Source organism: Salmo salar, chromosome ssa14, assembly GCF_905237065.1.
Source record: "Salmo salar chromosome ssa14, Ssal_v3.1, whole genome shotgun sequence".
Taxonomy (NCBI): Eukaryota; Metazoa; Chordata; class Actinopteri; order Salmoniformes; family Salmonidae; genus Salmo; species Salmo salar.
The window spans coordinates 47763493-47779086 of NC_059455.1; the positions used below are offsets into that span (position 1 = coordinate 47763493).

At 44.9% G+C, this 15594-nt stretch overlaps 1 protein-coding gene across 2 annotated transcripts in view; it reads left to right on the plus strand.

Moving 5' to 3' along the window:
• The first annotated feature begins 1288 nt into the window (after positions 1-1288).
• The window catches only part of LOC106569492 (collagen alpha-1(XI) chain), a 177051-nt gene continuing 162745 nt past the window's right edge, over positions 1289-15594 (plus strand). For both annotated transcript variants that reach the window (XR_006758848.1, XM_045694502.1), the window contains exon 1: positions 1289-1638. Coding sequence is in view for 1 of the 2 variants with exons in the window: in XM_045694502.1 (XP_045550458.1) it covers positions 1524-1638 (115 nt within the window). In the remaining variant the exon portion in view is untranslated. The remainder of the gene's footprint in view (positions 1639-15594) is intronic.

Below are 15594 nucleotides of genomic sequence, written 5' to 3' on the forward strand. Positions count from 1 at the left end.
AACTACCACCTGTCTCCACTCTCTGTTCCTGTGTTCTATAACTACCACCTGTCTCCACTCTCTGTTCTAGTGTTCTATAACTACCACCTGTCTCCACTCTCTGTTCCAGTGTTCTATAACTACCATCTGTCTCCACTCTCTGTTCCAGTGTTCTATAACTACCACCTGTCTCCACTCTCTGTTCCAGTGTTATATAACTACCACTTGTCTCCACTCTCTGTTCCAGTGTTCTATAACTACCACCTGTCTCCACTCTCTGTTCCAGTGTTCTATAACTGCCATCTGTCTCCACTCTCTGTTCCAGTGTTCTATAACTACCACCTGTCTCCACTCTCTGTTCCAGTGTTCTATAACTACCACCTGTCTCCAGTCTCTGTTCCTGTCTCCACTCTCTGTTCCAGTGTTCTATAACTACCACCTGTCTCCACTCTCTGTTCCAGTGTTCTATAACTACCACCTGTTTCCACTCTCTGATCCAATTCTCTTTTTGCAATAACTATTTTCAGCTTTCTACTCAGCTTGCTTCCCAAAGTTTCTTTCTTTGAAAAGAAGGTGGCTTTGATAGAAATCTTTTACAATCTGGAAAACATTTCATTTTGACTAATAAAGCTTTTCGTATCACAGTTTGGGCATCTTGTTGGGTATTTAGCCTTTTCATGTGTTTTCTAATTTCTCATGGATTCAAGCCATTTCTGGAATAAGTGGTGATGCTCCACCCGTCAGGTTTAAAATACATTAGCAGCCAAAAACCCTCCAGCTATACATTTTAACTAGAGCTTCATCCCTTATCTACAATCAGGTGATGACTAATAAAACTATTATGATTCAAGTAATTCATTTAGACTATTTTATAGTTTGGTTAAATCATGTATTTTTTAGTTAGGCTATTTACTTAGATTGCCGTCAAAAAAAATGTATTTGATTTAATTAGATTATAAAGAAACCCCAATAACACCAGGGGAAGTTGAGCCCATTGCGTTATTGTAGCGTTGTTACGCATCAGTGTCTCCCCGTCTCTCCCTCTGTCTATCTCCATATGACAATATGATATCTGAAGAATAAATGATGCGACTCCCTAACGCCTGCTGTAACCAAGGACCTCTGGCCAGTCTTGACTGACAGTTGATGGGCGGGACCGAAGACAACTTTCCAGCCCGTGATTCGCTAAACGGAACATTTTCCAACTGTCAGTTTCCTGCTGCCGTATCCCCCCCCCCCCCCCTCCCCTCCCCTCCCCTCCCACGCCTGGCTCTCCGGGAATCGAATGGTCTTCGTTTTTTTTCCTAAAAGCCCAAACACCTTCAGTCTAAGGGCTGGGGCTAAGGGAGAGAGGAGCAGGAGGGCCCAGTTTGGCTGTAAAGAAAAAAAACTCTACCGTTTTGCACTTATGGCTTTGTTGTAGTAACTGAAATTACCAACACACCGTTCTTTTTCTGTATTTGTGGAAGGAAAAGGACCTACATTTTGTACTGAAAAGTCGCCCGTTTTTTTTTTAGGAGCTTTGAGTAGCTGAGTGAGTGACAATGGAGATGAAAAGATGGTCCACAAGGTGGAAAACGAAAAGCTGTCTGTGGGACCCCACTCTAACCACCATCGTCACTATCACTTTCCTTCTGCAAGCCGTCAATGTCAAAGCAGGTAAGGAACTGTCGTTGGAGAACGCGTTTCTTGAACCGTTCACATGGCAAACCCTCCCTGGTGTTTCTTGGGGACAGACAGGGGCATCCTTGCCCCCAGGTTTGACTTATCAAGTGATGAGAGCGCATCTATAGGGCCACTTCCACAATCACTGCGCTGTGCTTCTGAGGTAGACAGCCAACTGAAAGAAAAATTGAGCTAACTAATATCATGACATTGCCTAAAACGCATAACTTATGTGTCACCACATGCGTATCAATGATCAAATATAAGAATGATCCAAATAATGCCAATGCCACCCATTTCCGTTATCCTTAATCTAAATAGCGATTTGAAATCCACCAGGTAGGCTACTTCCAAGCCTTTTCCATCCCGTCCGCGGTAAACCCCAGCGCCATTCATCCAGGTGCTGTCGTCTCGTCTCACAGATCGCAGCGTGATTCCCCCAAAATAGCGTCTCGCCCGCGATTCTGTACGTGTCATGCAGTTGTGGTGGTACACTACGGCAACTAAAAGTGCGCACAGGACGCTCTCCGGCGAATGTTTTAAAGGGTTTAGCCAGACAAATAGGCTTTGTTTGCCCCTGTGGTCCGCTAGGTGTGTGTGGACACAGCTATCGGGAGAAGGATTCCATATATGGTCGAGGTAGCATTCTCACACCTTGGTTATAAAATCGTGTAGCCACTGGAGAGTTGCACGTTTTGGGTTGTTGTGATAGGTAACGTCAGAGTATTGATATGGCTATCCCAGCTATCTTCAATGGAACCGCGTAATAGGGAAGCAACGACTTTTACGCGTGAGTTTAGAGAGTTTGGCTGACTGTACAGCAGCCATAGGTGCTCGTTGGTTTAAAACCGAGACTGATGTAGGATATAACCTTCCACACATGAATTATTAAGTGGAACTATATGCTGGTTTTGAAACGTGTTATCAATTGATATATATATAAAAAAAAGATCTAATCGTTATGGCTAATAATATGTTTATACATTTTAACTGCTCTCTTCCAAACTATTGACACATGTCAATAATAAGCTAAGTCACCGTGACATCCCCGATGTGCGTTTAGCGTTCTTTACCAGTTCACCCCTTTTGCCTATTTTTTGGGGGGTATTTTCCCTATTTGGTATCAGAATATTTTTAAATGATTCATAGACTCTCAACACAAACGGTATGAGGCACTGTTGTCCCATAAGAGAATATGCTGCTGCGTATAGGTAGTACTGTAGCCCGTGAGGCGATGCTCTCTCTATAACGTAGGAGGGAAGACCATATAGTGACCAGCAGTAGGGAAACACAGTTTCTCCACTCTACCCTGGTAACCACTAAGCCAGGGTAGAGTGGAGACTTATTGGGCTCAGTGGCAACCAGGGTAGAGTGGAGACTTATTGGTCTTAGTGGTAACCAGGGTAGAGTGGAGACTTATTGGGCTCAGTGGTAACCAGGGTAGAGTGGAGACTTATTGGGCTTAGTGGTAACCAGGGTAGAGTGGAGACTTATTGGGCTCAGTGGTAACCAGGGTAGAGTGGAGACTTATTGGGCTTAGTGGTAACCAGGGTAGAGTGGAGACTTATTGGGCTTAGTGGTAACCAGGGTAGAGTGGAGACTTATTGGGCTTAGTGGTAACCAGGGTAGAGTGGAGACTTTTTGGGCTCAGTGGTAACCAGGGTAGAGTGGAGACTTATTGGGCTTAGTGGTAACCAGGGTATGGTGGAGACTTATTGGGCTTAGTGGTAACCAGTGTAGAGTGGAGACTTATTGGGCTTAGTGGTAACCAGGGTAGAGTGGAGACTTATTGGGCTCAGTGGTAACCAGGGTAGAGTGGAGACTTATTGGGCTTAGTGGTAACCAGGGTAGAGTGGAGACTTATTGGGTTTAGTGGTAACCAGGGTAGAGTGGAGACTTATTGGGCTCAGTGGTAACCAGGGTAGAGTGGAGACTTATTGGGCTTAGTGGTTACCAGGGTAGAGTGGAGACTTATTGGGCTTAGTGGTAACCAGGGTAGAGTGGAGACTTATTGGGCTTAGTGGTAACCAAGGTAGAGTGGAGAAACTGTGTTTCCTTCTGCTGGTCACTATATGGTCTTCACTTCCCACAGTTCTTGGGTGATGGTCTTCCACAACTTTAGATGATAGACAGTTCAGAAGGTTAGTATCTTGTAAGGAAGGAGGTAGAAACATCTGACAGACAAGTCACGGAGCTCTTCATCGGGCACCTCATCGTCATCGATGTTTACAGCTCCTCCTCCTCCTCCTCCTCCTCCTCCGTAGGTAGGCTGGATCGCCCACTACTGAAATGTTGCACCCACCTTGGTGATGCTTCGTGGGACTGTAAAAGCCCTAGTAAAACCACTACATCTCAGCAGTGGTCCAGAAAAGCCCCTTACAAAGCGAGCCTCAGCAAAGCGCAGTCCACTTACCTCTTGCAGCTCGGGCAGGGGGCTTAAAAACTGATGCTGTTGATCTGATGTTACTGCATTATTCACATCGTATTAGCGAGCTTGCTAGCTAGCCAAGCCAAATGTAATCTGACTTGCATGTAAAAATATGCCCAGAGGTTTCGGAATGGGTGCCATGAATCTATGGGTTAATCATTTTAACATTTTAACTTACAATTTGTTTATCTTTCTTGATTTGATACCCCACACATTACAGTAGACTGCTGATTTACAGTCTATAGAGGTTCCATCTTGGGTGAGATGTCAGTATGTGATGTCAGCTGATCTATGAATTGGTGCCCCCAACTTTCACTACCCAGACTGCTTTTCTTTATGTCTGGACAGTTTCAGTGTTTGGAATGTCCTGTCCACCCACCCCTCCCTCTATTCCTCCACCCAGCCACCCCTCCCCCTAAACCTCCACCCAGCCACCCCTCCCCCTAAACCTCCACCCGCCCCTCCCCCTAAAACTCCACCCACCCCTCCCCCTAAACCTCCACCCCTCCCCCTAAACCTCCACCCGCCCCTCCCCCTAAACCTCCACCCCTCCCCATAAAACTCCACCCGCCCCTCCCTCTCCCCTAAACCTCCACCCCTCCCCTAAACCTCCACCCACCCCTCCCCCTAAACCTCCACCCCTCCCCATAAAACTCCACCCACCCCTCTCCCAAACCTCCACCCCTCCCCTAAACCTCCACCCACCCCTCACGCTCCCATTTCACATTATTCTAGATAGCCTGTTGAACTAGATACCCATCCATAATGGAATATCTCACTACCACACGGGCATGGCTTGCCCCTCATCGCCCATCTATCCTGCTCCTCCTCCTCCTCCTCCTCTGTGTGATGTTTAAACAGACCAGAATTGCATGATGTGACTAGCAAACATTTACAGGCTTTCCAGGACACTGTAATTGTCACTTATGCTGCCAACTCTGGATAGATGGTGGTGACAAGAAACAGCACAGAGACGTATAGCCTACAACCCAACACGTTAGCTACACCAACCCAAAGATACAGGACAGAGACGTATAGCCTACACCCCAACACGTTAGCTACACCAACCCAAAGATACAGGACAGAGACGTATAGCCTACACCCCAACACGTTAGCTACACCAACCCAAAGATACAGGACAGAGACGTATAGCCTACACCCAACATGTTAGCTACACCAACCCAAAGATACAGGACAGAGACGTATAGCCTACACCCAACACGTTAGCTACACCAACCCAAAGATACAGGACAGAGACGTATAGCCTACACCCCAACACGTTAGCTACACCAACCCAAAGATACAGGACAGAGACGTATAGCCTACACCCCAACACGTTAGCTACACCAACCCAAAGATACAGGACAGAGACGTATAGCCTACACCCAACATGTTAGCTACACCAACCCAAAGATACAGGACAGAGACGTATAGCCTACACCCAACACGTTAGCTACACCAACCCAAAGATACAGGACAGAGACGTATAGCCTACACCCCAACACGTTAGCTACACCAACCCAAAGATACAGGACAGAGACGTATAGCCTACACCCAACACGTTAGATACACCAACCCAAAGATACAGGACAGAGACGTATAGCCTACACCCAACACGTTAGCTACACCAACCCAAAGATACAGGACAGAGATGTATAGCCTACACCCAACACGTTTGCTACACCAACCCAAAGATACAGGACAGAGACGTATAGCCTACACCCAACACGTTAGCTACACCAACCCAAAGATACAGGACAGAGACGTATAGCCTACACCCCAACACGTTAGCTACACCAACCCAAAGATACAGGACAGAGACGTATAGCCTACACACCAACACGTTAGCTACACCAACCCAAAGATACAGGACAGAGACGTATAGCCTACACCCCAACACGTTAGCTACACCAACCCAAAGATACAGGACAGAGACGTATAGCCTACACCCAACACGTTAGCTACACCAACCCAAAGATACAGGACAGAGACGTATAGCCTACACCCCAACACGTTAGCTACACCAACCCAAAGATACAGGACAGAGACGTATAGCCTACACCCCAACACGTTAGCTACACCAACCCAAAGATACAGGACAGAGACGTATAGCCTACACCCCAACACGTTAGCTACACCAACCCAAAGATACAGGACAGAGACGTATAGCCTACACCCCAACACGTTAGCTACACCAACCCAAAGATACAGGACAGAGACGTATAGCCTACACCCCAACACGTTAGCTACACCAACCCAAAGATACAGGACAGAGACGTATAGCCTACACCCCAACACGTTAGCTACACCAACCCAAAGATACAGGACAGAGACGTATAGCCTACACCCAACACGTTAGATACACCAACCCAAAGATACAGGACAGAGACGTATAGCCTACACCCCAACACGTTAGCTACACCAACCCAAAGATACAGGACAGAGACGTATAGCCTACACCCCAACACGTTAGATACACCAACCCAAAGATACAGGACAGAGACGTATAGCCTACACCCCAACACGTTAGCTACACCAACCCAAAGATACAGGACAGAGACGTATAGCCTACACCCAACACGTTAGATACACCAACCCAAAGATACAGGACAGAGACGTATAGCCTACACCCCAACACGTTAGCTACACCAACCCAAAGATACAGGACAGAGACGTATAGCCTACACCCAACATGTTAGCTACACCAACCCAAAGATACAGGACAGAGACGTATAGCCTACACCCAACACGTTAGCTACACCAACCCAAAGATACAGGACAGAGACGTATAGCCTACACCCCAACACGTTAGCTACACCAACCCAAAGATACAGGACAGAGACGTATAGCCTACACCCAACACGTTAGCTACACCAACCCAAAGATACAGGACAGAGACGTATAGCCTACACCCAACACGTTAGCTACACCAACCCAAAGATACAGGACAGAGACGTATAGCCTACACCCAACACGTTAGCTACACCAACCCAAAGATACAGGACAGAGACGTATAGCCTACACCCAACACGTTAGATACACCAACCCAAAGATACAGGACAGAGACGTATAGCCTACACCCAACACGTTAGCTACACCAACCCAAAGATACAGGACAGAGACGTATAGCCTACACCCAACACGTTAGATACACCAACCCAAAGATACAGGACAGAGACGTATAGCCTACACCCCAACACGTTAGCTACACCAACCCAAAGATACAGGACAGAGACGTATAGCCTACACCCCAACACGTTAGCTACACCAACCCAAAGATACAGGACAGAGACGTATAGCCTACACCCAACACGTTAGCTACACCAACCCAACGATACAGGACAGAGACGTATAGCCTACACCCCAACACGTTAGCTACACCAACCCAAAGATACAGGACAGAGACGTATAGCCTACACCCAACACGTTAGCTACACCAACCCAAAGAGCCCCAACAGCCACAGAGTCTAAAGGCAAAAAAGCAGGAATTTAGAAGTTAATCACGAAAGGTAGGCAAAATTTGAGCACCCCTCTTTTGTAGGAAAACATAGTGGAAAGAGTATGTAATATAGATGCTTCCAGAATGTGCTTTAATTTCATTCGTTTTAATACCGTGAAGAGGATACATTACCTTTATGGCTTTATCCAAATTGTATTTTAACACTGAGCAATCATAGCAATCCAACACTGAGCAATGATAGCAATCCAACACTAAGCAATCATAGCAATCCAACACTGAGAAATCATAGCAATCCAACACTGAGCAATCATAGCAATCCAACACTGAGCAATCATAGCAATCCAACACTGAGCAATCATAGCAATCCAACACTGAGCAATCATAGCAATCCAACACTGAGCAATCATAGCAATCCAACACTGAGCAATCATAGCAATCCAACACTGAGCAATCATAGCAATCCAACACTGAGCAATCATAGTAATCCAACACTGAACAATCATAGCAATCCAACACTGAAAGTGTCCAAAGAAACAACCGAAGGCAGAGAGCTGTGTTGCTGCTGTGGTAAACAGCTTGTATCAAACGTCTCTACCAGATGTGTATTTCAAATGGCACCCTATTCCCTAGAGCTGTGGTCAAAAGTAATGCACTACATCGGGAATTGGGTGCTATTTGGGACTCAGAAGACAGTATATCAAAACGCCCTGACGGGAGACAGGCAGGTAGTAGACTGGCATTCAGAGGTGTGAGAATTGTTAGTTTAGACAAGACAACATGTCTATGACGAGGTTTTCTAGTGGATATCCTATAACTGCTGTGGGGACTGGGACTCGTAACACTGTAGACAAATCTCTTTTTACATCTGTAGTGGTATCTGTCCCTTATCATTATATAGAATGTGGTTTAGAATTCTGTATAAGGGGGTGGAATGATAGATAGCAATGACTGCATCCAAGATGTCTTAAACTCGTCACACTTAGCGTTCTACCACCACCTCTGAAAGATGTGCTGCTTTTCAAAGGCCCTGCATGGTTTTTTACTGAGGCTTTAATGGTTTTGGGATATTGCCATTTTTTTATATATATTTTTTTGAGCGCTTCTGTGAGGAGGTGGTTTGGAAGGAAAGGAGGAAGACGGAGGGGAGGCAATTCCAGGCCAACTCAACACATCTGGAATAAATAAGCCCTGGAGGTATGCAGTACTGCAGCAGCTCACAGAGAGGCCTTTGGTCCAGCATCATTCTTTTCTTTTTTCTTTTCTTCAGTTGCACAACTGAACACATTCAACCGAAATGTGTGTTCTGCGTTTAACCCAACCCCTCTGAATCAGAGAGGTGATAAAGGGGGGGGGGGCTTAACCCAACCCCTCTGAATCAGAGAGGTGATAAGGGGGGGGGGGCCTTAATCGACATCCCCGTCATCGGTGCCCAGCGAGATAGTTGTTGGGGGGTTAACTGCCTTGCTCAAGGGCAGAACGACAGATTTTTTTTGCTTGCCGGCTCAGGGATTCGAACCAGCGACCTTTCGGTTACTGGCCCAACTGCTAGGCTACCTGCCGCCCCAAAAGTGCAGTACTTGGGACAATACAGACAAGCCGAAGAGACTACTTTGGGGTTTTATGGGGTATTTTCTAAAAGGGAGACATTTTTTACTTCTATTGAAGTTACCTCATAAATTGACTTTTATTTGTTCTGTTGGTTAAAGTACAGTGACTACTGTAGGACTCTTATTGTGGGTTAAAGTACAGTGACTACACTACTGTAGGACTCTTAGAGAGAGAGAGAGAGAGAGAGAGAGAGAGAGAGAGAGAGAGAGAGATATAGAAAGACAGCGGGAGGGAGAGAGATATATATAGAGACAGAGCGAGAGAGAGAGAGAGAGCGAGAAAGACAGAGGGAGGGAGAGAGAAATATATAGAGACAGAGCGAGAGAGAGAGAGAGAGAGAGAAAGAGAGAGATATAGAAAGACAGAGGGAGGGAGAGAGAGATATTTTTTATTTATTTTATTTATTTATTTCACCTTTATTTAACCAGGTAGGCAAGTTGAGAACAAGTTCTCATTTACAATTGCGACCTGGCCAAGATAAAGCAAAGCAGTTCGACAACATACAAAAACACAGAGTTACACATGGAGTAAAACAACATACAATCAATGATGCAGTAGAAAAAAAAATAAGACTATATACAATGTGAGCAAATGATGTGAGATAAGGGAGGTAAAGGCAAAAAAATGCCATGGTGGCAAAGTAAATAAAGTATAGCAAGAAAAACACTGGAATGGTAGATTTGTAGTTTGAAGAAAGTTCAGAGATAAAATATAAATAATATGGTGCAAAGGAGCAAAAATAAATAAAATAAATAAATACAGTAGGGGAAGAGGTAGTAGTTTGGGCTAAATTATAGATGGGCTATGTACAGGTGCAGTGATCTGTGAGCTGCTCTGACAGCTGGTGCTTAAAGCTAGTGAGGGAGATAAGTGTTTCCAGTTTCAGAGATTTTTGTAGTTCATTCCAGTCATTGGCAGCAGAGAACTGGAAGGAGAGACGACCAAAGGAGGAGTTGGCTTTAGGGGTGACCAGAGAGATATACCTGCTGGAGCGCGTGCTACAGGTGGGTGCTGCTATGGTGACCAGTGAGCGGAGATAAGGGGGGACTTTACCTAGCAGGGTCTTGTAGATGACCTGGAGCCAATGTGTTTGGCGACGATTATGAAGCGAAGGCCAGCCAACGAGAGCGTACAGGTCGCAGTGGTGGGTAGTATATGGGGCTTTGGTGACAAAACGGATGGCACTGTGATAGACTGCATCCAGCTTGTTGAGTAGGGTATTGGAAGCTATTTTGTAAATGACATCGCCGAAGTCGAGGATTGGTAGGATGGTCAGTTTTACAAGGGTATGTTTGGCAGCATGAGTGAAGGATGCTTTGTTGCGAAATAGGAAGCCAATTCGAGATTTCACTTTGGATTGGAGATGATTGATGTGAGTCTGGAAGGAGAGTTTACAGTCTAACCAGACACCTAGGTATTTGTAGTTGTCCACAAATTCTAAGTTAGAACCGTCCAGAGAAGTGATGCTGGACAGGCGGGCAGGTGCAGGCAGCGATCGGTTGAAGAGCATGCATTTAGTTTTACTTGTGTTTAGGAGCAGTTGGAGACCACGGAAGGAGAGTTGAATGGCATTGAAGCTCGTCTGGAGGGTTGTTAACACAGTGTCCAAAGAAGGGCCAGAAGTGTACAGAATGGTGTCGTCTGCGTAGAGGTGGATCAGAGATTCACCAGCAGCAAGAGCGACATCATTTATGTATACAGAGAAAAGAGTTGGCCCAAGAATTGAACCCTGTGGTACCCCCATAGAGACTGCCAGAGGTCCAGACAGTAGGCCCTCCGATTTGACACACTGAACTCTGTCAGAGAAGTAGTTGGTGAACCAGGCGACGCAATCGTTTGAGAAACCAAGGCTACTGAGTCTGCCGATGAGGATGTGGTGATTAACAGAGTCAAAAGCTTTGGCCAGGTCAATGAATACGGCAGCACAGTATTGTTTCTTATCGATGGCGGTTACGATGTCGTTTAGGACCTTGAGCATGGCTGAGGTGCACCCATGACCAGCTCTGAAACCAGATTGCATAGCGGAGAGGGTGCGGTGGGATTCGAAATGGTCGGTAATCTGTTTGTTGACTTGGCTTTCGAAGACCTTAGAAAGGCAGGGTAGGATGGATATAGGTCTGTAGCAATTTGGGTCAAGAGTGTCACCTCCTTTGAAGAGGGGGATGACAGCAGCTGCTTTCCAATCTATGGGAATCTCAGACGACACGAAAGAGAGGTTGAACAGGCTAGTAATAGGGGTTGCAATAATTTTGGCAGATAATTTTAGAAAGAAAGGGTGCAGATTGTCAAGCCCAGCTGATTTGTAGGGGTCCAGATTTTGCAGCTCTTTCAGAACATCAGCTGAATGGATTTGGGAGAAGGAGAAATGGGGGAGGCTTGGGCGATTAACTGTGGGGGTTGCAGTGATGTTGAATGCAGTATGGGTAGTTAGGTAGAAAAATGCTTATTGAAATTCTCAATTATAGTGGGCTTATCGGTGGTGACAGAATTTCCTATCCTCAGTGCAGTGGGCAGTTGGGAGGAGGTGTTCTTATTCTCCATGGACTTTACAATGTCCCAGAACTTTTTAGAGTTGGAGTTGCACGAAGCGAATTTCTGTTTGAAAAAGCTAGCCTTGGCGTTTCTAACTGCCTGTGTGTATTGGTTTCTAACTTCCCTAAAAAGTTGCATATCGCGGGGGCAGTTCGATGCTAATGCAGAACGCCACAGGATATTTTTGTGTTGATATATAGATATATAGATATATAGATATATAGAGACATAGAGAGAAAGAGAGAGATATTGAAAGACAGAGGGAGGGAGAGAGAGATATATAGAGACAGAGCGAGAGAGAGAGAGAGAGAGAGAGAGAGAAAGACAGAGGGAGAGAGAGAGAGAGACGTGTGGATATAGAGAGTAGTGCCAGGCCTCCTAATGTGTTCAGCAAGTTGACTAGCACCGCCCCCTCAGGACCCCCACCTGGCCACCAAGCAGGAACAGGAAACGGCAACATCAGCACATCCTTTCAACACAGGCCAGATGTTGCTAGGGAGATGATGAAATTATAATTTGATGAAAATTGTAGACAGTGATATTCTTTTTTTGGGGGGGGTGATAAAAATGCAGTGTTTTTTTGTTGTTGTAAACCCCTCTGAACAGGTGTGGGGAAAATGGTCTTAGAGAAATGTATGTCCAGTAACAATCATTCTCATCTCGGCTTCTGTTCAAACGACGTCTTTCTAATCAGACAACTCCCTTTTTGATGTAGAGAGAGGTTCTTTACAACGGTTCAAATCCGTAGGCTGTATAGAGTTTACATGGTTCACCACTGCTTGAATCTGAAAGGGGAATTAGAATATCTTCTAGAACAGAATGAGTTCTAGAATAATAGAATTGAATGACTTCTAGAATAATAGAATTGAATGACTTCTAGAATAATAGAATTGAATGATTTCTAGAATAATAGAATTGAATGATTTCTAGAATAATAGAATTGAATGACTTCTAGAATAATAGAATTTAATGACTTCTAGAATAGTTATTTAATTTATTTACTTATTCCATCCGTAGAGTCTGTTATTCCTGCGTCAGTGCATTTTTGGCCTAGTCTCCAATGGTTTCATTGTATGGTGTCTTATGAGTGACTCAGAGCTGCATCAGGGCTTTATAACAAAGGCTTCATTATTAAGCCCTGTAAAACACTTTTCCCACAGAGAGAAAGGAAGGGAGGTAGAGCCGAGTTGGATCAGACCATCTTCCTGTTACTTTGTCAATGAATCCAACACTCTGAGAGCCCCATCAGACTGCATATTAAATTCCCTTCTATTTAAATCAAATCAAAAATCAAATCAAATTTATTTATAAAGCCCTTCTTACATCAGCTGATGTCACAAAGTGCTGTACAGAAACCCAGCCTAAAACCCCAAACAGCAAGCAATGCAGGTGTAGAAGCACGGTGGTTAGGAAAAACTCCCTAGAAAGGCCAAAACCTAGGAAGAAACCTAGAGAGGAACCAGGCTATGAGGGGTGGCCACTCCTCTTCTGGCTGTGCCGGGTGGAGATTATAACAGAACATGGCCAAGGTGTTCAATGTTCATAGATGACCAGCAGGGTCAAATAATAATAATCACAGTGGTTGTAGAGGGTGCAACAGGTCAGTACCTCAGGAGTAAATGTCAGTTGGCTTTTCATAGCCGATCATTCAGAGTATCTCTACCGCTCCTGCTGTCTCTAGAGAGTTTAAAACAGCAGGTCTGGGACAAGGTAGCACGTCCGGAGAACCTATTTCTATGTCTTTCCACCTACAAAGACTGCGGTCAAACTTATAACAGTATTCTGTCAGTGGATCAAACACTGAGATTAACCCCGTTTTTTTTAATCATCACTAAAAGCTCAGTCAGAATATTGCATATCAAATTCCTTCTTTGAGTGAGATTTGGGACCAAACCATTAGACCTATTCTTCCACTGTCAGTGGATCCAATTTTACTGAGAATGCTGTTGATCATCATCATTAAATCAGTGAGCTATGAATTCCCCCCTTCTAGTCCTAATAGCCTGTTAATTATGTTCTTTTTGGAGCCACGGGTTTAAATGAGGGCACCATTTGGTACGCAGTTAGCCTGGTTTCCGTCTCTGTTTAGCTATTACATTCCAGTCCTTGCCACTCCTGTAATTTGCCAAAGATAAATCTAATTTTGACCAGGGCCCATTTCTACATATGCATTTTTCTCCCGAAAGGCCAAACCTCACCATTGGTTTGCGTGGCCAAAAGAGCTCTATTTTCATGACCATATCACTGCCTGGAGTTTGCTAAAAAGCATTGGCACTTGGATTGGGACCGATGCTGTGGTCACATGACATTAAAATAGAGGTCTTTGGTCACGCACACCAGCAGTGGGAACAATGCATATGCTGAAAATAGCTCATCCTTACTGTACAATACGGTGGTGGATCTTTGACGGTATGTGGCTATTTTGCTTCCACTGATTCTATAGCCCTTGTTAAGGTCCTAAGTGAAGCAGTGGTCTAAGACACTGTATCTCAGTAGAAGAGGTGTCACTACAGTCCCTGGTTCGAATCCAGGCTGTATTACATCTGGCTGTGATTGGGAGTCATATAGGGTGGCGCACAATTGGCCCAGTGTTGTCTGGGGTAGGCTGTCATTGTAAATAAGAATTTTGTTCTTAACTGACTTGCCTCGTTAAATATGTATTTATAAAATTTTTTAAAAAAGGTCAACGGCATCATGAACTTTACGAAGTACCAAGACATTTTAACCCAAAACCTGGCTGCCTCTGCCATTAGACACTTGGCCCGCAAGAGGATCTTCCAGCAAGACAATAACCCCAACCACACATCAAAATCAACAAAGAAATGGTTGACCACAAAAGCAACATTTTGCAATGGCTTTCTCAGTCTCCGGACTTGAACCCCATTGAAAACCTGTGGTTTGAATTGAAGAGGGCCAGTCTATAAGCACAGACAAAGGATATCAAGGATCTGGGAAAGATTCTGCCTGGAGGAATGGTCTAAAATCCCTCCCAATGTGTTCGCCAATCTCATAAAACGCTTTAGAAAAAGAGTCAGTGTTGTTATCCTCGCAAGGGGAGGGTGCTGGAGTATTGAAAACAGGGGATCCAATAATTTCCACCCCCATCTTTTTGAGCTTTTTTTTCTCTGAGCAATTGTATTAGTATTAAATTTAAAAAAAAATCTTCAAATTTTGCATACAAAATGATGTATTTTATGTAGTCTTTTTTGCTGATCTATATAATAATTCCAGACCCCACTGTAGATCTTTCTAGAAGCCTTTATCTGCTAGACTAGTGGCTCCCATCACGTCAGACCATGAAACAATCTGATCAGCCATTGTTTATTATCATTGCTACTTTGAAAGGGTCTGCTGGGCATGCTGGGCATGCTGTCTATTGACCAGGTAACAGAAACACTTTGAAAGGGTCTGCATGCTGTCTGTTGACCAGGTAACAGAAGGACTTTGAAAGGCTCTGCATGTTGTCTGTTGACCAGGTAACAGAAGGACAAAGGGGTGAAATAGGGGTGACATAAGGGGCGGACTGAGACCAGATATCGGCCCGGGAATTTCTGACACACCGGCCCATTATTTCCACTTGTGCCCCCCCCCATTTGCACGGAAATGGCCTATGGCGAGTCTGTCCCTGCATAGGGGTGACATAAGGGTGACATAGGGGTTTTCTCAGCTTGATGTCCAGACAAGTGCATCCCTTGGTGATGGGGATGGCTGCTGGCAGGCTGGATGTATAGATGGCTGGCTGGCTGGATGGATGGATGAATGGAGGAGATTATTCTAATGCTTGTTCTGGGTCATAAGATAAGAGGTTCAGAGACATTGTGCGTCCCAAATGGCATCCTATTCCCTATTTAGTCCACTACATTTAGCCAGGGCTCCGGTCAAAAGTAGTGCACTATATATAGGGAATAGTGCCCTATAGGAC